Source organism: Sturnus vulgaris, chromosome 28 (assembly GCF_052056855.1).
Source record: "Sturnus vulgaris isolate bStuVul1 chromosome 28, bStuVul1.hap1, whole genome shotgun sequence".
Lineage (NCBI taxonomy): Eukaryota > Metazoa > Chordata > Aves > Passeriformes > Sturnidae > Sturnus > Sturnus vulgaris.
The window spans coordinates 6,338,333-6,366,108 of record NC_142270.1 but is presented as its reverse complement, the minus strand read 5'-3'; the positions used below and the strand labels follow the sequence as shown (position 1 = coordinate 6,366,108).

The 27,776-nt window shown below is 53.8% G+C and overlaps 1 protein-coding gene across 1 annotated transcript; it reads left to right on the top strand.

The window, feature by feature from the left end:
* Positions 1-2,926: 2,926 nt before the first annotated feature.
* SFRP1 (secreted frizzled related protein 1) lies at positions 2,927-16,108 on the top strand. Its single transcript, XM_014890864.2, has 3 exons — positions 2,927-3,476; positions 8,458-8,535; positions 13,969-16,108. The coding sequence occupies exons 1-3, from the start codon at positions 2,942-2,944 to the stop codon at positions 14,289-14,291; spliced, it is 936 nt and encodes a 311-aa protein (XP_014746350.2). The 5' UTR covers positions 2,927-2,941; the 3' UTR covers positions 14,292-16,108.
* Positions 16,109-27,776: the final 11,668 nt, after the last annotated feature.

The following is a 27,776-nucleotide window of genomic DNA, read 5'->3' as shown; positions in this document are numbered from 1 at the left end:
GTCATTTGGCAAAAATCAGCTCACTTAGCAGGCTTTGTTCATAAAGAGCCAGGGCCTGAATGGACTCGGGGCTAATATATTCTATTATCCCATGCCTGCCTGTTTCCCCAGGACAGCATGCAGGGAAAGGCACATTCCAGCACCAGGTGGCCAAGGCAGAGCGTGCCCAGTGTGGGCAGGGAGGATGGGACAGGTGGGAGAGCACCCCTGCCAGCAGCATGGGGACATGTCACCTGCCACCTGCCCTGTCACCACCGAGCACCCACCGCAGGTGGACATGGTGCAGAGCGGGATGCCGAGCTGCAGATGAGGGCAGAGTGCCTGGGATGAACAATGGAGCCAGGAATAGGCACAGTTAATTGGACTGGGCTTTTCACAGGGCACAAGAGGTCTCGGGACAGCCAGAATGGTGTGTGGTGCAAAGAGTCTCATTATTCAATAAGAAAATGTTAGCCCCTGTGGGAAAGGCAGCAATAAATGGCTATGACATTAGAGACAAGGCAGAGATTTAAGAACCAATGGGCTACATAATTATGAAGGGATATGGCTGCACAGACTTCACTCAGAAAAGTTCGTGTGCAGTCTGGAAGAGGTCTGCTGGAAGAGCAGCCCTTCTTGGGCAGCTGCTTTCTAAGAGATTTGGTATCGTGTATTATGCAATTTGGTGGCCTAGACCAGAGTTGGCATTTTCATTTGGTTTAGGTTTTTTCCTCCTTCTCCCCGGTTTCTTATATTTTTTAAATAAAAAATGGTTTGCCAGCAATTGTATTTGCTGGTCAATTGTATTTCAGTTTAAAATTTACTCTTGATTTCCCATCCAGGCGCTATTGTCATGAATGTGGCTATCAGCCACAGAAGAGAGAAGTGAGCCAGCAAAAACCTTCCCTGGGCCAAGCTGAGGAACTGTCCAGGCCACGCCTGTGGTTAGATTTAGCAGCCAAGGCACGCTGAACTCCAGCTTTCTGCTTGGATCAAGTGAACTGTGGCAGGCCCAGCAGCTACTGTTCAGTGTGTCAGGGCTGCAGTGAAACCACGAGTCAGTGTGGGATGCTCCAGGGCATGTATCCCTGGGGTGACTGTGGCAGGACATTGACCTGCTGCCGTGTGGTATTTGCTGACCTGCAGATAACTGGAACCCTGACTGTAGTTTTGTTGCAGTGTTCCTGCTGTTGCTTTTGGAGAGCTCTCCAACTTTTGAAGAAGAGTTTCCCAAGTCCTCACCTTGCCTGCCTACCTATGATATTCCTATTGCATGCCTCAGCCTGGAACAGAAGGATCATAGCATTGCCAAAGCCAAGCACACTCATGGCTGCTCTGCAATGAGAGGATCCCAGACTTTCATATGATCTTGCCATGGAAAATGGAGAGGCACTGGCACAGTTTGGTTCCCAACCAGAGACTTGTGCCCATGGATGTAACACCTGGGTATAAATCAGAATGTGTGAATAAATATTTAGATCGGTACCCTGTTCCACTTTACACCTGTTTCCTGGGACACAGCATTATTTTCTAATTTCTCAAAATTAAATGTTTCAGTGTTTCTAAACTAGTTTTGTTAAAAGCGTATTTCAGAATTTCTCAGGGAATGAGAAGTCCATTTTGCAGCTGTTTCTTGGTACAAACAGTGGTCATTGCTTTGCCACCATTTCCTGAGCCCAAGTAGCAGGAAAGGGCCCGCTCCATCCAACTGCCTCTTGCATTCCCCGGGTCCCTCGTTTACTGCTAAATTCTTCACTTCGTTAGTGCTGCTAACTGGCTGCTCTCTTCTGCTGGCCCTCGGGTGAAAATGGCTCTTTCAGGCTCCCACGCCGCAGAGCCTCTTCCATTTACCTCTCAATGAGGTGTAGTTCCTGTTTTAAGTAGTAAAGTTGTTTGAGTCGAAGGCAGCAGCAGGAAGGAGAGCTGTGGAGATTCCAGAGGAGGGACCCCCGAGCTCCCCGGCTGCACTCTGCCAGGCCGGGCCCCGCGGGCCCTCAGCCGCTGCAGGCGGCGCCGGGCTGTGCTGAGGGGCCGGGCCGGGCTGTGCTAGGCTGGGCTGTGCTGAGGGGCCGGGCCGGGTTGTGCTGGATTGTGTTACCGGGCTGTGTTACGGGGCCGGGCTGTTCTGGGCTATGTTACCGGGCTGAGTTACCGGGCCGGGCTGTGTTACCGGGCCGGGCTGTGTTACGGGGCTGAGTTACCGGGCCGGGCTGAGTTACGGGGCCGGGCTGTGTTACCGGGCTGAGTTACCGGGCCGGGCTGTGTTACCGGGCCGGGCTGTGTTACGGGGCTGAGTTACCGGGCCGGGCTGAGTTACCGGGCCGGGCTGAGTTACGGGGCCGGGCTGTGTTACCGGGCTGAGTTACGGGGCCGGGCTGTGTTGCCGGGCTGAGTTACGGGGCTGAGTTACGGGGCCGGGCTGTGTTACCGGGCTGAGTTACCGGGCCGGGCTGTGTTACGGGGCTGAGTTACGGGGCCGGGCTGTGTTACGGGGCTGAGTTACGGGGCCGGGCTGTGTTACCGGGCTGAGTTACGGGGCCGGGCTGTGGGACCGTCAGGGCGGGGCGGGGCGGGATTGGCTCCTGCGGCCGCTGATTGACAGCGGCGGGCGAGCGCGCGGCGGGCGGCGCCGCGCTGATTGGCTGCTGCGGGCTCACAAACCCGCGGCGCGGCCGGAGCGCGGCCAGAGCAGGGCCGGGGCCGGGGCCGGGGCCGGGGCCGGGGCCGGGGCCGGGGCCGGGGCCGGGGCCGGGGCCGGGGCCGGGGGCGGCGGCGGCGGGAGCGGAGCGGAGCGGAGCAGAGCAGAGCAGAGCGGAGCGGAGCGGAGCGGAGGGCAGGGCGGGGCGGGGCGGCGTTCTGCAGGGGTCTGCCGGCGGCGAGCGAGGGGAGTGGGTAAGGGCAGCGGAGGGCCCTCGGCGGGGCTGCGAGGAGGGTCCCCCGGGGCGCCCGGCGGGGAGCGGCGATGGGCAGCGCGGGGGGGCCCGGTGGGGCCGCCCTGCGGGCGCTGGTGTCGGTGGCCGTCGGGCTGCTGGCCTGCGGCGTGGCCAGCGAGTACGACTATGTCAGCTACCAGTCAGACCTCGGCCCTTACCCTGGCGGGCGCTTTTACGCCAAGCCCCACCAGTGCGTGGCCATCCCTGCCGACCTGCGGCTTTGCCACAGCGTGGGCTACGACAAGATGGTGCTGCCCAACCTGCTGGATCACGAGACCATGGCAGAGGTGAAGCACCAGGCGAGCAGCTGGGTGCCACTGCTCAACAAGAATTGCCACATGGGCACTCAGGTCTTCCTGTGCTCCCTCTTTGCCCCCGTCTGCCTGGACCGGCCGGTCTACCCCTGCCGCTGGCTCTGCGAGGCCGTGCGTGACTCCTGTGAGCCTGTCATGCAGTTCTTTGGCTTCTTCTGGCCAGAGATGCTCAAGTGTGACCAGTTTCCCCAGGATGACGTCTGCATTGCTATGACAGCTCCCAATGCCACCGAGGTCTCCAGGCCCAAAGGTAAGGCATGGCTCGTGCTGCAGCCTTGGTCCTGGCACTCCTCTCTGAGCTGACAGAGCAAATGTTAGCCCAGGAGGGGCCACGTGGGACTGAAAGGGCTCTTGTGGCGGGAGGCTCACCTGAACTCTTCTGGGCAACAGCTCTCCTCTAGCCTCTGAGCACTGTCCGTGCCCTCCTGTCCCAAGCAAGGTGAGATGCCGTGCCAGCTCCTCACCCCTTTCCCAAAGCCTTGGGACACGCTGTTTGGGACATGATGGGGTTGTGCCTGTTCTGATCCCTGCACTGGGATCTCTGATCCCCAGGCATTGGCGCTGGGCTCCAGCTCTGAAGGACCAAGGTGTGACCCTCAGATACTGCACTGCCCTGGTTCTGCTCCCGAGCCAGACTCCTGCAGGGCTGCTCTGGGCAGCAGGAGGATGTGTGGTCTCCACGGCACAAAGTGCTGGCCGACTGGAGCCTGCAGTGACAGTAGTCCTGGCAGGATCCCCCGCGTCCAGTGCCGTCGTAGGGCAAGAGGCTGGGCAGCTGGTGGCTGGGCGTGCAGTGGAGATCCAGCCCTGCCCTCGGGTGGGCTGGGGGCTGGAGAGGGAGCAGGAAACCTGCCCAAAAGCGACGAGGGAAAGTGAACGTAGTTCGTGTTTGTTTCCACTGCATGCAGCACGCTTTTGTGGTGCAGACTGGATTGTTCAAGTTGCAGTTAGTCTGGCTTGTTGCTGGAAACTGGAAAATAAATAAATAACCTGGTGTCACTTCAGCGTTTGCTGTTGGAGCACTGTGAAAGGCAGGCAGGAGGAATGTTTGTAGAGGGAGATGGCAGAGAGTGCAGTGCTTTTTGGCCAGCAGAGCCTCACTGAAAGGAGTTGTCACTCCTGATTCCACGGGGGCATCGTGCTGGCCCTCGGGAGGAGCTGGGGGACGAGCAGGCGGGGGGGCTGAGTGGTTTCCGTGGCTTCTGTGCTGTGTCAGAGCTCGTCTGCAGGGACGCCTGCCCTTTGCAGTAACTGTACAGACAAAGGCTGGACGTGGTGCTCGACTGGGAGAAGTAACCCAGTGCATGGGGACTGTGCAGTGTCATCCTGCCCATCTTGAAAGGACTTCGGAGAGCCCTTGTGACACAGGACAGGAGCAGAGGGGGATGCCCTGAGGTGTCTGTGGAGCTGTGCAAGGGCAGCACAGGGCAGTGGCACCGTGGCTGTGGCATGGCAGGCACAGGGGAACACCCAGGCTCAGTACCCAGGGGAGCTGTAGCAGGAGTGCATGTCACATCTCGGCAGTGACATCCAGGACAGGTGGAATGTGAAGCTTGTGCCAGGGGTGGGAAGGTTTGGGGGGCTGAGTTCGGGCTGGTCTCATTGCCAGGGACCCAGCCTCTCCCCACAGTGGTGGCAGCACAGCCATACTGGCTTCCTTGGTATGGTTTGCCCTTACTGATGTGACTGCTGGAGAAACCTCGTTGTTTTCCAGGAATGCTCTAAATTAGTATGTTTTATGTGAACCTGGACCCTTGGTCAAGACCGCAGCCATGTTCCGTATTGCAGGTACAAAGGTTGCTTTTATTTCCCCGGGGACTTGCAGCCAAGCATACTCCTGGGACAACTGGATCTGAGCTGCCCCTTCCAGGGTCTGAAATAGAGTCTGAGCTGTGTGCAGGTCATTCACTTCACAGACATTAATGAGCCAAGACCTGGAAACAGTCTTCTAAATGAGCAGCATCTGCCAGGTTTTCCTTTGAGTAGTTTAACGACTTTCTCTTCACCTTTCAGACCTGTCCTGAAAGCAGCACTGATGTGGGACACTACTGCTTTCTTGTGGTGCCTCCAACAGTTTGGAGTGAAAAAAGCAAACTCCGAGTTAATTGCAGCCACTGCTGTGATGTGAGCCAGCGCCACTGGATCTCCCGCATGCGACAGAGGATCTGTTAATGACCCCTGAGGCACCCATTGCTTCAGCTCTGGTGCTGCCACCTCCCGCAGATGTCGAGTCGTCCTAGGCGACCTGCAGCTCAGTCCTTGTCCCTTTCAGGCTGCTTTCATCTGCCTGGGTTCTGCTATGTGCACCCTGTCCATCGTTTGTGTTTCCTGTCAGCACCAGCTCCTGGAGCCCCTTTGCTCTTGGGCGCAGGAGTGTTTCCTGTTGATTCAAAGAGGGTCAGAACCAAGCAGTGTCCCCCCTTTTCTCTTGGTACTAATAAGAACAAACTCTTTCAGTATTTTTCCCCATTAACACCTTGAAATTGGAATTTGTTTCTGCCTCTCAAAGAACTGACCTGCTGAATTCCTTTCTCTTTAAGCACAGGCAGTAAAGCCTGCAGGCCCACAGGATGCATCAGGGGAGTTGCAGATTAATACAGCATTACACATTCCTTCTCTTGCCCCTGGAGTAAGCTGGCTCTACAGCCAGGCATTGGAAAATGGTCAGCAGGGAACAAGTGAGCTGGAGACAGGCTGAGACTGTGCTTGGAGCAGAGCCGTCAGCTGCAGCAGATGGGCCCCAGCCAGCCTGCAGTGGGCCCCAGGGGTGGGCTGGAGATGTCTGCTGTAGTGCCTCAGGAGGGATGGGAGGGCTTGCAGTTTTGGGGTAGCTGTGGCTCCACAGATCAGCAGTTTTCCTGGGGCACAGAGCAGTGCAGGAGCTGGCCAGGCCCCCAGTATTTGTGTTCCTGACTGTAGTAGTAATGAGGTGACCCAGGGCAGAGGACAGTGTTCCTTCCCATTGACAGGGGACAGTGTCTCCTGCAGTCCTGTTGTGCTGTGAAAGGGCTGCAGGAGACAGGGCTGGAGAATGGGTTGATTTAGATTGGATATAAGGAGGAAGTTTTTTGCAGTGAAGGTTGTAAAACACTGGCACAGATTACCTAGAAATGTGGTGGATGCCCCGTCTTTGGAAACATTCATGATCAGGTTTGGTGGGACTCTGAGCAGCCTGATCAAGTTAGGGCAGGGAGATTGTGCATAAGTGGAGCTGCTGCCTGTGGAAGGGGCTACCCAGGGGCTCCCACGTCCAGCCCACAGGATGGTTGCTGGCTCTGGGCCCTGGTGCAGCAAGGCAGGGGTCTCTGCCACCTTGGGTGTGTTACAGCCTGTTCAGGGGCTGCTGGAGCATAGCTAGAAAAAAGCCTGTGTTTGCACTAGGAAACAATAAGTCTTATTTTCCATTTTTGTTTGCTTTTTTTCTCTATTTTAATTGGTTGCCTGAAAAGCTCGTAGAGTGGATGCAGTGGTGGCTTTCATGTTTGTCTGGCTGGTGTAGGCTTGGCAGCCTCCTCATGTGCACTTTTGGCTGCTGAGACCGATGGAAGTGCTTGGCATGGTTTGTTCTGATGGTGGTCCCCAGCACGGTGATGAACTCCTGGCTCTGCAGCAGATGGAGGGCTGGGTCTGTGTCTCCTTCCTCTCTCCCTTGTCATGAGCTCATTAGATGTGCAGCCTGGAAAGAAATACTCTGACTGCTGATTTTAAAAATAAAGTGTTAGGGATGCCATCATATCTACAAAGGCTGGCTTCTGCCTGTGTTACTCTGAGTGAGATAGTGATGGTGACAGTTGCATTTTAGGGCTCTGGAAAAAGAGTTTACCCAGGTGATGGGCAGCTTTCAGAGGTACAGAGTGTGGGGAGGTGGATGTTGGTCCTGTGAAGGCTCACGTGTGACTTGCACATAGGAGTGAGCAAAAGGTCAATTGCTCTGCATGTGTGATTAATAAAGTCATGGTACGTGTCCCCAGGAATTAGCATTTGGCACAGAAGAGATTTGGGGGTGGCGACAGGGAAAAAACAAGCCACAGAAAACAAATGTCTGGCCTGAATCCCCGTGGGGCATCTGTGGCTGAGGAGACACGACACTATGGCTGTGGCTGTGCCTCCCTCGCCAGCCATGCTGGCTCTGCACCCCTCTTTCTGTGACACCTCTCTGCGTTTTTGCTCCAGCAATGCTGTGGGTTTGCTGGCCTGGCTGAGGGCTGGAAGGCCATGAGTGTTCTGTTTACATGCAAGGACTGGCAGATGTTTTGCTGCAGTGTTGTCCCTGAGAATAACTCCCTTGTGTGGGAAGAGCCCTCCGTCTTGCTGGACCAGGAACAAGCAGCATCTCCCAGCTCAATAAATTCATCTGCCAGTAGCTCAAGTCTATGTCTGTGCTGCTGGGTGGTCTTCTCCAACTGCAGATGGGAGCCTGGAAACAGAGTCTTATTCTCTGGATGGAGTGAGCTTTCCTCCCAGGACAGATCCCAGTGAAATCCCCTGGGCTGGCATTTCCCAAGAGGCAGATGGCTCTGCTCTGCTGGAGCCATGAGGCTGCCCTGGGCTCAAAACAGAGAGGATGACCACTCTTGGTGGTGGCAGCATCCACAGGAGCTGTGCTGGTCCATCCCCAGCCAGGGCTGCTCTGGGACAGGAGAGATGGTGGCAAAGGCCTTCCTGGGCAGTCTGTGGGATGGTCCCCAGTACTGAGGGGAACACTGGACTGGGCTGTCCCAGTACTGAACCCCCTTGCCTGGCACCAGGGTAGCACCTTGGGGCTTGAGCCATCTTTGGGCAGCATCCTGCTGCTGTGCCGGGGTTCGGGCATTGTGTGCCTGTCTTGGCATGCCATGGGGAGGGATTGTCAGCAGGCTGTGGGCCATGCCCCTTGGCAAGCCACTCCCCTCAGCTGAGGGCCTGGCCCTAAAAACTCTTCTCTTTGCCAGTGCTGTCCTTTTGCACTTAGCAGCTGCCTGTGCCTGGCCTTGGGGCCACTGGCAGCATTGGAGTGGGGCTGGCAGAAGGCTGCCTATGGCCAGTGCTGCCCTGAGAGCTGGTGGATGGTTCCTTACACCCAGTAGGGTGCTGTCCCTCACAAATGGGAGCTGGGAGCCCATGGCAGGGTGCATGGGCATGGATCCCCTTCGAGGGTGATGGTCTGACAGCATTGGCAGTCTGGCTCTGCAGTGCTGCTTGTGCTGGCTTCTCGCCACCTCTCAACTGTCTTCACTTCTTTCTCTTGCCAGGAACGACTGTGTGTCCCCCTTGTGACAACGAGATGAAGTCAGAGGCCATTGTGGAGCACCTGTGTGCCAGCGAGTTTGGTAAGGAGGAGCACTCTAGGCACAGGGAGGCTTCCCACGGGGCAGCATGGCTCCTGTGTGGGCTAGACTGGGACTGCCACCCTTCCCTGCCCGCAGTGGTGCTGCTGTGTCCTGCAGTCTGTCCTCAAGGCCAGGCACATGTGCCTCTAGATGTCAGTGTGGGTATGTGGAGGTGGGTGTTGTTAAAAAATGCAAAGCTACTTGAAAGCTTTGTCCTAAAGGGGTGAGTGAGTCAGACAATCAGAGGTGAACTGAACTTCATTAAAAAAAAATTATCACAAGGAAATATATTAACTTTCTCAGATCAAACCCAGAATTAACTGGTTTTGACATCCTTGCTGGTGTATGTAACTTTCCCAGAAGATTATTAAAGGCATATTGAACAAGGTGTGCATTCCTGGGGGATTAGCAGTTGAATGTGCCCTGTACTGGAGCGTGCTTATGCAAACCCAAACCTGCTCTGCATGCTGGTGTGCTACCCTTTCTGCTGGAAATGAATTCTCAACTCTCCTGCAGATTTGGCATGCCAGAAGTCCCAAGTTCAGCGCAGGCTTTTTCTAACAGGGAAAAGCATCAACAGAAACACCCATGTAATAGTTTCCCAGGAATGTGCATACTCCTGGCTTGGCTGGGGAGTGGAAGCAGACATTCAGTGCGTGGCCTGGCTGGGGTGTGGGAGGTGCTCAGAGCTCTGTTCCGCGCCAACCATGGAAGCTGAATCGGAGCTGCCCCTGCCTCAGTGCACACACTGGGAGAGACGGTGGGGAGGGATAACCAGCCTCTGGAACCAGCACACCTGCTCTGGATAGGAGCTCCCTGCCCGGGCTTGTGGTGATGCAGAGGCATTGCCCCAGTCCGGGGGCTGGGAGACCTTCATCCCAGAGGAGCAGCGAGGGGCACTGGCCAGTGGCAGCAGTGGGTCTGGTGCTGGTGGCTCACTGCAATACCTGTCCCCTTGCCAGACGTGTGCAAGGAGTGAGCTGAGGTGGTGTCCTGCTGGTAAGCAAGTGCTGAGAAGGGAAATACAAACTTAACCACACGCTTGTCATCAACTTGTGCTGCTAAATATCCTCCCCTGCTCCGGGACAGTTACACAACGGGGAGCAGAGGCCAAAACAGAAGAATTCCCTGCCTTGGGACAGTGACTTGCCCGCAGTGTAAGTTGTTATTGGGAAAGACGGTGGTGACAGTGTCCAAAGGATGGAATTATTTCTTGGCAGATGTGGCCCATCTGTAGCCAGCTGGGGAGCAGGAGCACGGGATAGGATGCAATGCAGGTCCTACCTGTGCCCTGTGAGGGAAGGCAATGCAGGGGTGAGAAGGATGTCTCAGCAGACGGAGTGGCTAGTGGATGAGGCATTGGCTTCAGGAAGTTTTCTCAAAGCACAGTGCATGGCCCTTGGATCTTTGTTTAGTCTTGTGGAGTTACTGTCATGGGGTGATTTCTCAAGGAAAGCTGTTTATCTGGCGCTATTATAAACTCCCAAACCTTCAGCCTGAGGTTTCTCATGCACGTCCTCCAAGGTAAACACTGGCAGCTGACAGGTTACAGATCCTCATCAAAGCCAGACATGTACAATAAATGTTTAAACTAACATGTGCTGCACGGGGCAGCTGTTGGTAGGTCTTGCACTGATTCCCACTGTGTCATTACTGCAGGTTTCTCGTACATCCCAGCAGCTTGTTACAGAAAAGAGGTGATGACCACTTTGCCCCCCGCAGAAGTGTGACTGTGCCAGTGTAGGAAGTGGCTGTGTAGCAGCCCTGGAGTCGGTCTAGAGTACAGTGCAGGAAGAGAGCTGCAGTCAGCTGGGAACACAAACTGTAAAGAAAAGGCAGGCGAGATCTTGGACAAGATGCTGGGGGTCAGAGGGGTGCCAGGAGACTGCCGACCTCATGGTCCAGCAGAACTCTGGGTTTGCGTTTGTTTGTGCAAGGATGAACGTAGACTCTGGGGTGCTGTTTTGAGGCAGCTTGGCTGCTCCTCTGAGGGTAAGACAGCTTTGGAGTAGATGTCAGTGAGGGGTGCCAGAATCTTGGCCTGAGCACAGAGCAGCACAGGGGGCTGGATCAGGTATGTGGGGGTAACTGTGGTGTAGATTTTAGTGTGGTGCTGGTGTGCTGAGGCAGCGATGGATGCAAGAGGAAGCAGGAGATCGGCCTCCAGTGCCCCCGCAGCCGCCTCCCCCTCTGCCCTGGGCTGCAGCCAGCGCTTGTTTCTTACTCCAGGAGTTCATTCCACGCTCTGTTTCTCTTAGTGATTTTATTTATTGTTTCTGCCCTTTCTCTGGGGTCTGAGGGAATCCTGCTGAACGGGCTCTGTAGCACTGGGGACTGCAGAACAATCAATACATGCTGTTTATTTTTTCTCTGTGACTGACGGGTCCTTGCCTGCAGCCTTCTCCTGTTACAGCCCTAATGTGTCTTCTGGCAGGTTTCTTCCTTCTCAGTGATTTCTATAGGAAGGAAAAATGAGGCTGAAGGAACAGTGGAGCATTCCCTTTCCTGCACATGAGGTGCTGGAGTGGGGCCCCTGCCCGAGCAGGCAGGAGAACAGGAGATGCAGCATCCTAGTCCCAGGGTGTCCTGTCCTGTGCTGAAAAAGAGGGGTGGAGGAGCCAGTGGGGAACAGGGATGGGGCATGGTAGTGGGTTGTGAACAGGGCACTGGGGCTCCTGCTCTCAGCTGTGACTGTCCTGGTACAGTGCCGTCCTTGGAGAAGGCTGTGCTGGAACACGTGTGTGTCCCATGAAGGTAAATGGTAAGAAGGGCTTGTGGGTGGCATGTGGATCCTGCAGCCCTCGTGGGCCATGCAGAGTGGCAGGGGCTGGTGCTGCCAGCAGTCCACAGCTGATGCTGAAGCAGCCAGTGGTCACAGTGCAGCCGAAAGGTGGCACATGCTCTGCTGGGGTCAGCTCCTTGGTCTGTCTGAGCAAGCGTGTCCTGGGATCTCAGAGGCGATTCTGGCCCCTCTCCCACTCGGTGCTGAGACAGATTTGATGCAGCATGGGGGGAGTGGAGAGGCCACGGTTCCCAGTGAGGAAGCTGTTTGCTTTGGCAGCTCAGCTGGGTCCTGGAGCCAAGACTCCAAGCGTCCCGCCCGAGCCACGGTTCCCCCACCAAATGCCATGTTCTAGGAAAGCCAGGAGCTGGAGGCTGCCTCCCACGGCGTGCTGGTGAGCTCTTAGAGCAGGATGGAATGAATGTTCCCTCAGGCACCGTTTTCCTGCTGCACGTGGGACGTGCCAAAGCTGTGACTGGCCTGCCACTGTGGAACACAGCTTTCATACCCAGGAATCTCACCTGGAATGTGGCTTGGGACTTGGAGAATGTGGCCCAATTAAGTGAACAAGGGGAATTTGGGGAGCCAGGCCACTGCAGAGCAATGAGGGCTGAGCAGAGATCATTGTGCTTGTGTGACTGCTCAGCCTGCAGCACCAAAGGCAGAGGAGGCTTGGTGGTCCCTGAGCCAGGCTGTGTTTACCTGGGCAGCATTGCAGGCTCTTGCTGGTTATGAGGCCATTGCTGCTGGGAAGAACAGAGCCTGACACAAACTATTTGCACCCCTGGTCAGCCTCCTCCTTCATCCCCCTTGGCATTATCCCATCTTGGCTCTGTGTGCTGCTCTGCACGAGCAAGGTTTGGATGAGGTTTTGGTTTACATCTGGATTTATGGTTCCCCTGGGCAGCTCCCATGAACCTGCATTGCTGGATCACAAACTGCTGTGTGCAGGGAAGGGAGCAGCTGCGAGCTCCCACAGCACAGCATTACCAGGCCTTCTTTGTCTTCAGTGGTGTGTGATACTTGGAGTAGATCAGCACCTCCCCTAGCTGGCAGCTGCTCTTCTTCCTCTAGCAAAAATGATCAGATTTTGCAGTGATCTCAGCAAAGCAGTTTGCAAACAAGCCATTTTGCAAAAGTCTCTTGCTGTGCTGTTGTAATGGTGTTTTACCATCCCTCCTGCCCTGGCCGCCTCTGTGCTTAGTGCAAGGGCTCCAGTCAGCATGAATAAAGGAAGTGAGGCTGACACTGAGGGGTGTTGCTGCTACTGCTGCCCAGTTGATGTCAAGGAGTTTAGAGCTGCTTGAAAACTACTTACTTCATTTTCCAGATTTGTTGCAAACTGATCTGGTTCAGCATCCTTAGCTCCTTAAAGCTGGAGTATCTTTAGCTCCTGAATTTGAAAGACAGATGGAATGAAAATTTCTCTTAGGTTTGCAGTCCTAGATTACTTTCTTATACAATGACAGTGTAACATGACGGGGCTCTTGGCAAACCTAGGGGATGTTTTTGGCACGGGCCAGACGAACACCATTGCTCCTCTTGCCAGGGTAGTGGCTGGGAGCACGAGGGTGATGCTGAGTCTCTGCTGCCTGCTTGGTATGTCAGCATACTGTCCTGCTGCCATCTGTGTCTGGAACAGTGAGCAGTGCTGCCATCCAGGAAGCAACACGTGTTCACTGCTGCGTGTTCCAGCAGAGCAGGACTTCAAGGAATGATGCTGTGAGGACCTGTCTCCCTGCCAGAGCCAAAGGTTCTTGTGGACTGCCTGCAACTGTCCTGAGACTCTAATGAGAAGGGACAGCAGCCAACAAATCACCTCTCTGAGCACTAGTTATCTGCAGCTCTGAAGTGAACTCCCAAATGATGAAAATATGTTAGCAATTTTTGGCCATATGTGCTTTTCCCAAAAATGAGGCAGAGCCAAATGGCACAGAAATGATGTTTTAATGTACAACACATTTTCATCATTTTTCCCATGTATGCAAAATTCCTCTTCATGGTCATGGCAAAAAACCTTGTTTTTCTTTTTTTGGGGGCAGGGGGTTTTGCCATTAACTCAGGAAAATGCTGAACCCAAAGAGGGGAGAGGATTTTCCATGGAAGTTATATCTTCCCTTCTCCCAGGGAAGGTGCAGGCACATGACTGCATGCCAGGGTCTCCACGGCTCTGATGCAGAGACATCCAGTGCTTGGAAACTTTTCACAGGCACCTGAGGGCTGCTGTGACTGCAAACAAATGCTTGAGAAGCCAAATTGACCTTTTAAATGATCCTTTCAAGAGTCTCTTCATGCCTGTAGAGCAGGGAAGTCACCTAATTTACTCAGCTAACATTTGTGCTTGGCAGCTGAACAAATCCCCTCACAAATGGGAAGTGCTGGGTGCTTCGCTGAAGGAAGGGAAACAAAGATGTCAATGTTTCACCTTGGTGCTGTCCTGGGCATGGGGCAGCTTCACCTCAGGTGCAAGGGTAGGAGTGTCATAGTGGCCAGGGTGATGCCATGGAGCAGGAGGATTCAGGAGCAGAGCAGAGACAAGGGGAATGCAGGAGGGGAGCAGGGCGCTGTGTGTCTGCAATGGGACTGGGCATTGCTGCTGCTGAACGCCGCTTAGGAGCTTTGTTTTTCCCCTCTCCCGTCTTGTTTTGCAGCTCTTAAGATGACCATAAAGGAAGTGAAGAAGGACAATGGGGACAAGATGATCATTCCACGGAAGAGGAAGGCACTGAAGCTGGGGCCCATCCGAAAGAAGAACCTGAAGAAGCTGGTGCTGTTCCTAAAAAACGGGGCAGACTGTCCCTGCCATCAGCTGGACAACCTCAGCCACTACTTCCTCATCATGGGCCGCCAGGTGAAGACCCAGTACCTGTTGACAGCTATCTACAAGTGGGACAAGAAGAACAAAGAGTTCAAGAAGTTTATGAAGAAGATGAAATCCCCCGACTGCCCGACGTTTCCATCCGTGTTCAAGTGACCTGAGGGTGGCGGGGGAGCCGCTGGCTGCGCCTGCACAGCCGGGCACGGCGGCTCGGTCTCGCTGCTCTGCAGCAGGGATGCTGGAGCCAAGGCCTCCTGCTCCTCCTGCTCCTCCATCCTGCTCCTCAGAGCTCCCTCAGCGATCTCAGCCCTCCCACATCCCCGCTGCTGGCGTTGGCCTGGTGGCCTGGGCGTGTGATGCACGTGCACCCACAGTCGCTGAGGTCACACACGATTTATGTCTGCACTGTCTAAAAACCTCTTCTTGTACAGATGTGTACAACCATTGACATAGCAGCTGTCAGGTAAAGAGGGCAAGCAGAGGGGTGTGAGGTGACGTTAAGAGCTTGCATGCTTGCAGAAGGGACCCTCGTGATCATGTCACTCCTGTCTTCATGGCTGCAGGATTGCCCCGAATTCCTGAATGAACCTGAGCTGGCTGATTAGACAGAGATCCCATCTTCATGATCAGAGTTAATAAATGAGTAGTGGAGAACCCGTTACAACCTCTGATAAGAATTCCTAATAGCTAATTGCCCTCTCTGTAAAAATATCCCATTATAGTCTTAACCTGCTTAGTTTAAGCTTTAACCCTGGTTCCTTGTGGTGCCTTGATGGGCTGGAGCCCTCTCTCACCAGCATCTCTTGTAATGTCTCCCTGGGTGCCTGTCTTGGCATCTGCTGTGCCAGCTGAGCCCCTTTGGCCCAGTGCTGTGCTGCACCCAGGTAGCCTTTGAGTCTCCACACTGGTCCCAGTGTGTTGGTGCACTGAGCATGGGGACCAGGGGCAGAGGGGACTCTGCCTCCACCTGTGCCTTTGGCCTTGTGCAGGCCCCTGTCCACAGCAGTGTCCAGCTGAGATCCCCTGCCCTCACCTGGCGTGGCACATCCCATGCCAGTGGCCTGAGCTGCTGCTGCCCAGAGCTGTCACTGCATTTTAAATCTGTGCAAAGGTTCAGTGCTGCCCTGCCCAGGGCTTTGGCTGGGGGGACCTCATGGCCAGCTCCTCCAGCTGGTGTCACTCCCTCACTTGGCCAGTGGTGTTTTTATAGTTCCTTTAGGCTGCTGGCAGAGTACCAGAGTGCAGAAGGACGTGTCCCTGTGGAGCACTGCAGGCAATGTATTGTCTCTGTCTTTCCCTCTGCTGTGGGACCCATCAGTCTGGGGTTTTGTCTGTTTGATCTATGACAACTTGGCTCTCTTATCGTTATGTCTTTTTTGCTCTAATCAAAATGTCATGTTTGTATGATTTCAAATAGTTTATGAAAGACAAAGAATATCTTACCCAAATGATTACATTTATCGACCAAGCTGAAATTCATTATTCTGTTAATTGGACTAGTTCTCTTTTTCACAGGCCCATACCGCTCTGTATTCATTATCCTTCCTCCTTACATTTAGTATTCTCATCCGTCACCAGTACTCTAAGAGAACGAATATCTGATGTCTGAGATAATCCTGTTGTATCACAGTTAAGTGAAGTAACAAATCCTCATTTTTGAGGTTTGAACCAAACCCCCTCGAAACTGGTAAATTCATTATTCCTTAGCTCGGGAGTGGTGCTTATTCCCCACATGAGGATGGAGCAACAGACTTGGTTGTAGAAGAATTACATTAACGAGTCAAGTACTCTGAGGAATGATGTTTCACAGCTAACAGAGATGGATTTAGGATGTGAACTTTGTAGAGTCCCCCTAGGTTGTCTTAGACCACCATTTGTAGTAGTGTTGTTTCTTTATTGCAAAATTAATCATTGTAGATAATGTGCTTTATTAGTGAAGTAAAGAAATAAATAAACCATGGGCTTTAACATCACAGATTGATGAGGTGAAATGATGGAAAGGGCTGACACATCCAGCCATGTGGGGAATGGAGTCAGGACATGATGAGCTGAAAGTCTGGTTATCTGTGAATGCCCACAGTGCCCCTAAAAGCCCCACTGGGATGGGGCAGGGACCCTCTGTCCCCACTGCCTCACCTTCCTGAGTGCAGTGCAGCAGAGACAACGCTGCTGCTAAAATTGCCTAATTCATCCATTAAATATGATCCCCCCAGCCTTTTATGAGGAGATGCTGTTTCCTGACCCTTTTGGGGCTGCTGCAGCATGACTGGCTGAGGGTGTGCTGGGGCAGCCTGGCCTAGAGGCTGTGGTGGTCCCAGGGCATTGCTGACCAGGGAAGTGGTGGAGTCACCATCTCTGGAATGCTTCAAGAAATGACCAGGTGTGGCACAGTGGTTTAGCTGACGTGGTGGTGTTCAGCCAAGGGTTGGACTCAATGATCCTGGAGGTCTTTTCCAACCTTTTTGATTCCATGTTTCTATGATTGCATGCCCACGGCACACAGCAGCTGGAGCAGGTTGCAGGGAGAGCAGGTCCTTCCTGGGCAGCTCCTGCTGCTTCACCAGCCCTGGTGCAGCTCACAGTGGCTTTAACCAAAGGGATTTCATCTGCTGAGAACCTGCTGCAGCCCCAGCTGGGGCCTGAGTGCAGGGTGAGGTTTAAGAGCTGGGGTGAGCACCAAGTTCTCTTTGGCCTGAGACATTGGCTGCAGCAGCGTTGTCACCACGAGACCAGGTAAGGTCAGTGCTGGGGGGCTGCTGCTGGGGTCTCCTTTTCCCAGCTCAGAGCTGACCTGGGGCAATTCAGGGTCTGGGCTGAATCTGGCTCTGCTTTATGTGTCCCTGCATTTCACTGCTGGCTTATCTGTGGTCACCAAAGAGAGCATTAGGTCAGTCTGAAGAGATGCAGGAAGCCAGGCAATAGGTTTGCTGAAAATTTACAGAATCAATTCCTTTACTGGCTTCTTGTCGCTGGCAACTCCTGAAGTATTTTTTAGTCGTGTAAAAAGTGAGACTTGGAGTCAAACTGCTGCATGTGGGTGCCTTTGCTGTCTTTAGATTTCCTATACTGCTCTCAAACAGGAAAAATCTACTAAAACCTGGAATGGGCCAAGTGTAAACTATGGAGAAAGTACCCAAGATCCTGGATTGTGCTTGTGTGAAGTCATGTGGAGCAAACAGATGTTTACTGAAATGAGAAAGCACAAAAGTCTCCTTAAACCAGGCACCATGGGTCTGGTGTAGTGTGCCCAGAACAGACAGATGGGTGTTTGTGCAGTTCACGGACACACTTTACATTTTAAAATGTCAGATGCCAATTGTTATAATGCGTTCTGGTTTAAGTTACAAGCATGTGTATAAATGCTCAGTCTAAGACATACTTGGTGCTGGGAAACACCCTCAGTTTTGCCCTACTGAGGGCTGTGGGGTGTCTGTGGCACAGTGATGTGCCACCTCTGGGACACTCAGGCTTGCTACAGCCTGGACTTGTCTGAAGTATGGACCTTAAATCCTAAAATAAAATATCATCCTTTTGTGACTCAGTCTATCCTACCAATAATGTTTATCTCCTTTGCTCCACCATTCCTTCTGTTGAGTTCCGCCTGTCTGGCCTCCAGTTTGTAGTTCAGTTACAAAGTAAATGCAGTTTTCTTTCATGCTATACAAAAATGTGTCTTCCATCCCTCAGTTAATTTTTTATGTTGCTGGCAGTCTGTGTTCTCCTTTGACTGCTGCTGGGAAATGTGAGGCTGGGAAGAGCAGCTGGGGAGGATTTGTTGTGGAGAAGAGGGCACTGGGCTGGTGTGTGTGGTGTGGAGCTCTCAGGATGCTGTGCAGGGTGAGGGGTGATGGCCCGAGCTCTGCCAGGCTGCAGCTGCCTCATCCCTGGCTCACAGCTCTGGGCTCGTCAGCCAAACGTCTGCCACCCAGAGCTGGGTCCTGCTTTAATCAGCTGTTCCATCAACAGGGCAACCCAGGTGTGCAGTGAGTATAGCACAGATAACTGAAAAATAACAGTGAAAATGGAAATAACAATCTGCCCTTTGCGGGCAGATGGAGCTGCCTTGAGTGTGATCACTGCTCTGCACAGTGCCAGGGGAGCAGTGGATGGACCCTGAGCTCTCTGTGGATATAGATGGGCCTAGCAGTGACGGGTTGTTGGGGTGAACGTGCAAGGTCTCAGCTGAAACGTTCTCTAAAGCCACAGTGAAACTTTCCTTTCCCTGCCCCGACACTAGAAACCTTGCAGAGAAAATGCCCCCCTGTGTTTCGGAGGCTGCTCCTGCTTTCTCACTGCATCATGCTGGATGACCCTGAGAAAGGACACACATGCACACGTAATTAAAGCCACCCTCCACCCCAAGGCCAGAGCTGTGTTTGCAATCTGCTGTTCCTGGCGCTGAGGCTCCTTTTTCCATCCCAGCCTGGCTCCGCAGTGGCAGCGCCAAGGAGAAAGAGTTCCCTCAGACCTAGTGAGGAAAAACCTCTTCCAGTGTCTTCAGCAAGTGCTTTTAAAATCCCTGTTTTGCAAAGGAACAGACATTTTTTTATTACTGTTTCTTTCCCAGTCATCCCATCTGAGCCTTGTTGGATAAGCTGCTCCCTTTGGGCAGGCTGGAGGTGTCCAAGCCATGCTTCAGTGTCTTCCTTGGAAGGGGACTAGGGCAGGCTGGCGGCTCCTCTGCTCTTGGGAGCTTCTCAGTGCAGACAGACTGACATGCAGGGTCCAGGAGCCCTGCAGCACTTGGCTTCCCAAAGCAAAGCCCCATCCTGGACAGCCTTGAGGGAGGGAGTGCGGGTCAACCTGCCAGGGTGGCCTCGCAGCCCTGAAACAAACGAGGGCTTTGTTTCAAGAACTTCCCATCAGAGGCTGAAATCTCCTCTGGGGAGGCAGTCTGCCACGGGAATGTTGGGTCTGCTGTGCCCCTGCCATTGGCAGGGTCTGCGTGCCCGCAGCACCAGGGGAGCCCTGGCTGCGTTTCCTCGCAGCCCGTCAGAGTGATGGATCTGTCTCCACTCGCAGTGTGAGGGCACGGGCACACTGCAGCACAGCGGGCTCCTCTCACAGCCTGCCAACATCCCAAGAGCCACGAGCAGCCAGCAAACAGTCTCTCTTTTCTGAAGAAGTGTGCTAGCGTGGGGAATTCACTGCTGTCTGAAATATTTTTCCTTTAGAGACACCCAGCAGATATTTTCCAGCCTTTCTGTGGAGAGGAGGAGGGAAGCCAGGACATGGCTGGAATGAGCCGTACCTGATGCAGTCAATGCAGCATTCTTTGGGATGCAGCTCTCTGCTCTTGTTCTGAGGTACAGGAGCAGCTCCATGGGGCTGCCACAAAAACTGTTCTTTTTCTTTAGCTCAGACTGGGGCCCATTGTGCTATTGGCAACCTGTGCTATTGACAATTCACTGCCTCAATCTGACTTTCTCCAAACTTTTGAGTTACTGATGTGGCAGAGAGGCTAATTTATTGGGAGGTGTGGTATTGTATATGAATAAATCATGGCCCCAGGAGGATGGAGTATCTCTGAATATCTCTGAGTTACTCAGAAAGAAATGAGGAGATCAGAGCATTTGCCTTGGGCAGGCTGATGAACGTGTGCAGCCTCTCCTGTATGGTGTTCAGAACTACTTTAAACCCTGAAAATAACAAACTGCAGCCCCTTGAGACAAATGTGACATCTTTAGATTGGTCATCTTCAAGTGGGTGTGAGCACACCCAGCCCAGACAGCCTCCCCAGTTACTGTACAGCAAGGGAAAATATGGATTTGGAGAAGGTTGAGCTATTTGTGAACCTCTGAGGTAATTTAACATGTGTGAGACCATGTGCAACAGTGATGGTGGCATTGGCCTGGCCAAACTGATGGTGCTGGCTGGCATGTTCAGATTTCTATGTTAAATGGTCTTCAAAAAATATTAATATCAGGCTAAATTTTTATCAGAGTCCTGCTCCTGGATTAACACTTGCCAAGAGTTGAGGCATGACTATGTGTGACACTACATAAATGATTAAACACTGTCCTGTGCAGCTGAATCTGTACAGCCCCAACTGCCTGCTCGAGAGTTTGCAATTTCTTCACCATTTCATATTCTTTCATTCATCCTAAATGTTTATTTAATAATCCTGGAAGACCTTTTAAGCTTCTTGGGTTTAATGTTTGCTAAACACCCTGTCACTTCCACTTGTATTGATAATTCCAGCCCCTGTGCTGTGCAGGATAGCTCTGTGCTGACCCAGGCAGGGTGTGGGAGCTGGGGTGGGTGCTGGTCAGCTGCATCATCTGGCCTTCACATCACCTCAGCCCCTCTGCTCTCCACGGGCCCCGGCAGTATTAGGTTCACAAATTCATTTTCCTGCACAAAAGCTTTTGGTTACTTTGGGATTAGGGACTGTTTAGAGTTCATTGTTTTCCGAGCTGCCTTGTTTTGCTGTAATGCTGAGACGCCTGGGCTGCAGGAACCTAATCCCCCTCCTCCTCCAGCAGCCCTGCTCTGTGAAAATCTGTTCTCTGCTTAAGTGCAAATTGTTGATGGGAGATAGCAGCGGGTCTTTCTGCTTCCATTTAACGTGTCAGCAGAGAAAGACATCTGCTTGCAATTATGGGCATGGCCTTGCTGAAGGATTGGCCTGGTAGATTTTATAAGGTAATAGGAAATCTTTAGCAATTCATAATTCCTGGTGTCAAAGAATGGAATATGTTTCATTTAAAATTTTCATCTTTTATTTTTACAAAATCATAGGATAAAACATGAGATTGATATCAAGGGAAGAATCTGTGTGCTCTCAGCAAAGAGTGAGTCCTGGATTTCCCGAGCAAAAGGCTCTGAGCAGGCAAGGGCCAGTCTAGGGAGTGAGTGGGCTCTGCTGCTGGTCCTTTGCTGCCCTCTGTGACGTGCCCACAGAGGCAAATCATTTTGGAAATTATTTGCTGTTGGCTTTGCAGCATGATCTGAAACAGGACAATGGTTCCCAGCACAGTGCCCAAAGCACTGGAATCTCTTGGATGGGACAAGTGTCTGCAGAGGAGCTGCTGTGCACGGGCACATCCCGAGCTGCTGGGAAGCCCCTGTGGGGCTCATTCCAACACATTCCCAGTGCTGCAGGAATAGCCTTGGGTGCAAACACCTCTGTTGTCACTTTCTGCCAGCCCAGAAGAAGCAGTGCTGTTGGCAGTGCTGGCTGCCTGCCCGGCCCAGTGGCACACGGCAGTGCAGGTGCTCCCACCCTGCCCGCGTGTGCCCAGGGAGTGCAGCTGGGGAAACACTGCCACAGCTTTGTGGTCGTGGAAAAGACTGCCCAGAGGGCTGGAGGAGGCTGTCCCTGCACCCTGCCCCTTCCAGCTGGGTGGGAGCCTCCTGCCTGGAGCATGGGGAGGGGGCTGCTCCCTGCCCCAATCCCTCCATCTGCCCCTGGAGCTGCTCCTGGCAGGACACGCTGTCAGCATGGCTATTCTTGGCTGTGCTCAGTCCCATTTGTCAGCCCACTGAGAGTCTGCTGTAATTTCCTCTGTGATTAAGGGTCTTAGAGCATGTTCAATATCATTAAAGAAACAAGAAAATAATAACAATAATGATCTGTGCTCAGGAATGCTCCCAAGAGTAGTTGGAATTGCATTCAGTGCCTTTCAGCTAAGAAAGCTCCTGACGCTTCAGCTTTGGCAAATTCACAGGGACATCCCTGGCTCTGGGAACTTTCTATGCTCTTTTGTCCATCAGCACCAATTCCTGTTCCCTGCTGTACACTTCAGTGCCTGGATCTGGAGCCTCACCTCTGGGGAGAGGTTGAGATGCGTGTCAGGCATTTCCCCAAGGAGTGGCAGGCAGATGCAGATCTGTGAGGTCCAGGTTCTGGCAGCTGGTGTCCTTGCTGATGTGGAGATGCTCTCCCTTGTCACAAAATCACTCAGGTTTTGTTCTGCCCCCACATCTGGTCTGCTCTGGAGATGGGAAACATGTCCTGGGCTCCTGGGCCAGACAGTGCCTCTACAAGTGTGTGAGAAGCATGCACATGCTGCTGCCAGCCCCTGACCATTCCCCAGCCCAGGGAAATCCAGAGAGGCAGCATGGGATTCAGACAGGCTTGAGAACAAAACAAAGACATGAGAAGGGTGGAGGGAATTCTGGGCTAATTTCTAAAATGCCACGAATTTCTGGGGACAGCTTGAATGGCCAAATCTTTGTTAAGGCAAGGAGAAAACCTGCAGCCAGGGGTGCAGTGTCCAAGGCTGTGTCCCACAGCAGGACAGCAGCTGCTCTCTTTGGGCTCCTGTTGTCTGCACAGCCCTGGGCCCAGCTGTGTGCCAGGGGCTGATGGCTACCCAGCCTGAGGACAGCTTGTTCCTTGCAGAGGAGAGGCAGCCTGGTTTAATTTTAAACTCCCAGATGTTTGTTGTGTTACCAGCATTTCTTTTTACTGAAGTAAATCCGAACTATTCATCTTTAAATTCTCAGACATGAGACATGGGGAGGTTTGTTTCTCTGCAGATCCCAGCTAAGCCCTGGCCTGGTGGGATGTGCTGTGGCATCCCACTGAGGACAGACCACCTGCCCTGGTGCATCTGCAGGGTCTCCACGTCCAGGTGCCCCCAGTGTGGGATGGGTGCCTCATGATGCCTCATCTCCATTTGGGTGGCACATTCTGATGGGTGGGCTCTTGCCTCTGCAGCCCCTCAGTGGAGAGGAGAGACAGACAGCCATGCCCCCAGAGCTGCCCTGATGTGCAGCCCCCCAAATACCCCCATGGCTGGGGACCAGGCCACCAGTGTGGTCCTGCAGCTTGGAGCTTGGCTTGCAAGCAGGGTCTGGATGTACCTGGAGGTGTTCCCAGACTGCAGGGTCTCCCCATCATCCTTGTCCATCAGCTGCCCTCCAGCAGCACCATGAGTGGGAGGAGAAGCCCTGTGGGCTGGCACTGGTGTGTCATTGATAGCCCCTCATCACCTGCAGCTCTGCTCTGGTGGGAATTCACCCATCTCAGTCATACCGTGGGAAAACGTCCCAAGAGCTCTGAGCTTGGCATCTTGTTGCAGTTCTGGGGATGCTGCTGGTCATGGAAGCACAGGAGAATCTTCCAGAGCCCCCCAGGATACTCCCTGTATCCTGGGCTGGCAGCCTCCACCTCAGGTCTGCAGGTGATGCACCCAGGGAAGGTGCAGGCTGGTGGGCTTGCTACTCAACTCCTGCTGATTTGGAGCATTAGACTATGCAGGATTCAGTTTGATTTCTTCCCCTCTCCCCAGTTTTTTAGTAGCTGACAGTTGTTACCAGCATGAGGTACTAACTTTTTATTTTGAACGCATGAGTTCAGGCTCGTTAATCACTTCCAAATGTCCCCGTCTAAGGGCGATATTGTTTCAGCTTTCAGCCACTAATTTTTTGAAATCTCTGAAATAAGACTCTGCTCTTGAACATGTGCTGGAGAGTTGTTCCTTTCCGCTGTATTTTAAAAATATACATGTGGTTTAATTCAACAAGAGGGTTAGAGGGGACATTTTTCCTCCAGTTTTTTTCCCCTCTTTTTCTTTAGAGCTCTGTCTGCCAAACCACCCAGCTATGTGCCAGCAGCAGCCCCTGGATGATCCCAAATGCATTTGGGGGCTAAGAAGTGTGTTTCTGGGTAAGCTGAGCACTGCTGCCCTGCAGCACAGACCGAGATGTACCCGGGGTCAAGGGCAGCTGCCACAGCTTGGGCCAGGCACAAGGAGCAGGGCTGGGCTCCAGCAGCTCCAGGGCACGGGCCATGGAGCAGCCCTGCAGTCATGCTCCCTCACTCCAGCAAGGAGGGCTCTGCTTGCTTTGTCGTCTGCTGGACAAGACAAAGCCCAGCTGTGATGGGGATTCAGGCTGCTGGGCTTGGAAAGTCAGTGAGTGCTGCAAAGCCATAGGAGAAACGGCAGTGAACACTCACAGCTCCAGCAGACACTGAAAATCTGTAGATATATAAAAACAATGGGATATGGTTATTCAAAAATGTGAACTGCAGGAAGGAGTCCTGCCAGGCCTAAAGCCCTGAAGGAACTTGATTGTGTCTGGGCTCAGGGATCCCAAAGAAACATTCATTTCTGTGACTAAACTGGCTTTTATATGTCCTGGTTTTGGTAGGGCTCTTTTGGACATTTGGGTGCTCCACAGGGTCTGGCAGTTACAGGAGCTGCTTCAAACCCAGACATCAGCCAGGGACCTCTGGCTTCAAGGAGACAGAGATTTTTTAAAATTATTTCCACTTGATTTGTAAAGAAGAAAAGTGGTGGGGGAGGGAGACAGGGAAAAGCTGTTGGTGCAGTATCCAGTAGAAACAGACCAAGGAGGCCGAGCCCTGGTGAGGAGAGTTGGGCTGGGTTTCACCTGGCAGTACCCTGGCTCCCTTCTGGCCAGCAGAGCTGTGTCCCTGTGCCAGGGCCGTGTCCTGTGCAGTCCTCACAGCACAGCTGGGGCCACCGTGGTGGCGAGGCTGAGCCAGGTCCCCTGCGCCTCCATCCGCAGTCTGAGCCACAAAGCTCTCTCGCCCTTGCTGGGGAATTGCTACTGGTGGAAACTCTCTTCTGTCTCCAGCTCTTGGAAGCTTTTGAGCTTGCTGAGGCTGTTATGTCCTGTGGTTTTGTCGATATTATAAATAGATGTTGTAAGTGAACATGAAAGAATTTGTGCTGAGCAAGGGTCGTTCTTATTAGATGAGAGCAATGAATGAGGAGGGGATAGTTCCTGTCAGGCCCAGTCCCTTATGTCATGGGGTCCTCTGATGGCTCTAACACTCCACAGCGTCCCTGGGATGCTCCTGGCACAACCAGGCAGGTGCCAGGTCTTCCTTTCAGGAGGATGGGATGCTTGGCTGTGCATACATGGCATCTCTGTGTTTAAAGATGTAGAGAGATTCAGTTTAAGGTCTGGGGTGTTAGAGCGGACTCCAGCAGAGCAGAGAGGAGCTTTGAGCAGAGCTTTGTGTGGCTCCTCTCCTGAAGAGCACATCCAGGAGCCAGAACACGCAGCTCCCCGCTGGCTGTAACCAGAGGAACAATGAACAAAGGCACTGGGTGGGGGGGGACAGCGTGTGGGGCTTGGAGCTCCTGGGGCTGTCAGGGGCTGCGGTGAGGTTTCGGCACCGGCAGCACCGGCAGCAGCAGCTCGGGCTGCGGGGCGAGCGGGGGCGGTGCCCGGGGCGGTGCCCGGGGCTGTGCCCGGTGCCCGGGGCTGTGCCCGGGGCTGTGCCCGGGGCTGTGCCCGGTGCCCGGGGGCGGTGCCCGGTGTCCGGGGCGGTGCCCAGGGCTGTGTCCGGGGGCGATGCCCGGTGTCGGGGCGGTGCCCGGGGCGGTGCCCGGGGGCGATGCCCGGTGTCCGGGGCGGTGTCCGGGGCGGTGCCCGGGGGCGATGCCCGGTGTCCGGGGCGGTGCCCGGGGCTGTGCCCGGTGCCCGGGGGCGATGCCCGGTGTCGGGGCGGTGCCCGGGGCTGTGCCCGGTGCCCGGGGCGATGCTCCGAGCAGCCGCGGGCTGCGGGTGCCACCTCACGGTGACGGCCGGGAGCGGGAGGGGACCCCGAGCGCACCGGGAGCACCGCGCTCCCCCTCGGCCCCAGGTGCTGTCCTGCTCCCCCTCCGCAGCACCTCCGGTTCTCCCTCCCCACCCGAACTCTCCGTGGCTGCTCCACAGAAGCCATGGTCACAGAATCCCGCAACAGTCTGGGTTGAAGGGGACCCTAAAGACCATCCAGTTCCAGCAAGCTGCCATGGCCAGGGACACCTGCCACTAGACCAGGCTGCTCATAATCCTGTCTGGCCTGACCTGGAACACTTCCAGTGATGGAGCATCCACAGCTGTCCCTCGAGGGTGGAGATGTGCTCCTGATGGGCACACAGCTCCTGATGGACACACACAGCTCCTTCCCTTTGCTTTGCAGCTTGGCTTCTGCATGGCAGTGGGCAGGAGGCACAACTGGCTGGGCACCTTTTGCAGGCCCATTGGCCACTTGCTTCCCAGGTGAGTCCATATGGGACATGCTGTCCAGAGCTCTGCTTTCCCCCCACCTGGGTGCTGGAGATGTTGATGGGGACGTGTGTGCAGGACACAGGCACCACTGTCTGTTTGCACTTTTCAAAATCCCCTGGGTGTTTACAGCAACCTGTCAGTTAATAACAGCCTTTTGAGATAAAGCAAAAGCATCCCGAGGAGAGAAGGGAAGAACCCATTCAATGAACAGGTTGGTTCTACTCCCTGGAAAAGAAACAAAGCCCCAAGCCACAACCAGTGCACTCAGAGGCTCTTGGTGACAGACACCAGATCACATTTCTTTTGGAGGAGAAAACCTACTGAGAGGTTAAAAAAAGTATTACCAGAATGAAACTAGACTCTCAGTCTGCTGAGGGTTTCTTTACACTGCTGAGAGCACTCTTGTCTCTTGGAGTCATGCACTGGAAAAAGGACCTTTTCGGTGTGATGCAGGTGTGATCAGCTGAGTATTTCCAAATGGCATGGAATCTACCCCAATGCCTGGATCTTGCAGGAGCAGCTCCAATGGCACCCTCTGAGCTCTGTCCCAGGGCAACTGCTCTGGCTGTCCTCACCAGCGAGCCCTGCTAGTCTTACTTCTACCTGCAAGAAAAGGGTCATTGGTGCCTGTCTCCAACCAAATTCCTTTTTTTCTGGCCACGGAGAGCAGCCAGTGAAGCAGCCTTCCCACCCCCATGCCCCGGGGCTGTAGCTGAAAAGGGCTCTGCTGTCCAAGTGAAAGCTCGATGCAAGCTGAGGGAAAACAGATGGTTTCAAGATCAAGCCCATCATATGAATGAGAAGCCAAACTGCTGATGGATGGGGCAGTGTTTAGCTCAGGCGTGGAGCCAAATGCACTGCTGTCCTTCCCAAACTGTAGGTCTGCTGATGACCAAGAAGGAAGGGAAGGAAGAGTCCAGAAGAGCCTGACTGGACAGAGAGTTGACCCAGCTGGAGCTCGTGCTGCATCCCAGCATTTCAGCTCTGCTGCAGTGTCATTGCCCAGCACAGGCTTGGGAAGTGCATTGAACTGCAGTGCTGGGGCTTGCCCATGTGAGGCAGGTTCTGGCTGCCAGCTATGGCACCATGGCTCTGGGGGCTGCTACCCTCAGAGGACCCCTCCCCAAAAAGGCTGCGTTACTGATGGTGAGCTCTTGGTAGCAGCCCGATGTCACCAAGTGCTCTGTGTGCACTGGGAAATCATGACCTTTGCGAGATCCTGGGCTGGTGGTGGGGCTGGAATTTGGAATGGCAGCAGAAGTGCCACTCGTGCTGGTGCGTGGCCATCTGATGTGGTGACAGACACTTGGAATAGGCGGCAAGGCTGCAGGAAGGAGCTGGGACTTGTGCCGTCTCAATAGTGTGCTTTACCCCCAGCCTCAGAAAATCCCTAAGAGGAAATTTGATTTAAAACGGTTCTTCCTGACTCCCAGAAGGCCCAGGAGTGAAGAAGGGCTGAGCAAGGGTCACTCATCACCAGCTCATTAAAGGCAGAAACCCAAAACCCCAGGGAATGCGGCGCTGGAGGCAGCCCCTGACACGGGTCATTGGCATGGGCTGCTCCACGCTGGGATTTGGCAGTTGGGAATGCAAAAAAGTGTTCCGTGCCCCAGAGCCTTGTCCAAATGGGGATGTTTTTGTTATTTTTAGCATTACACACAA

Excerpts from the sequence above, each read along its gene's own strand:
- SFRP1 (XM_014890864.2), top strand. The coding sequence starts at position 2,942 with ATGGGCAGCGCGGGGGGGCCCGGTGGGGCCGCCCTGCGGGCGCTGGTG. Across the intron at positions 3,477-8,457 it reads CGAGGTCTCCAGGCCCAAAG|GAACGACTGTGTGTCCCCCT; the intron begins GTAAGGCATGGC and ends TTCTCTTGCCAG. Across the intron at positions 8,536-13,968 it reads CCTGTGTGCCAGCGAGTTTG|CTCTTAAGATGACCATAAAG; the intron begins GTAAGGAGGAGC and ends CTTGTTTTGCAG.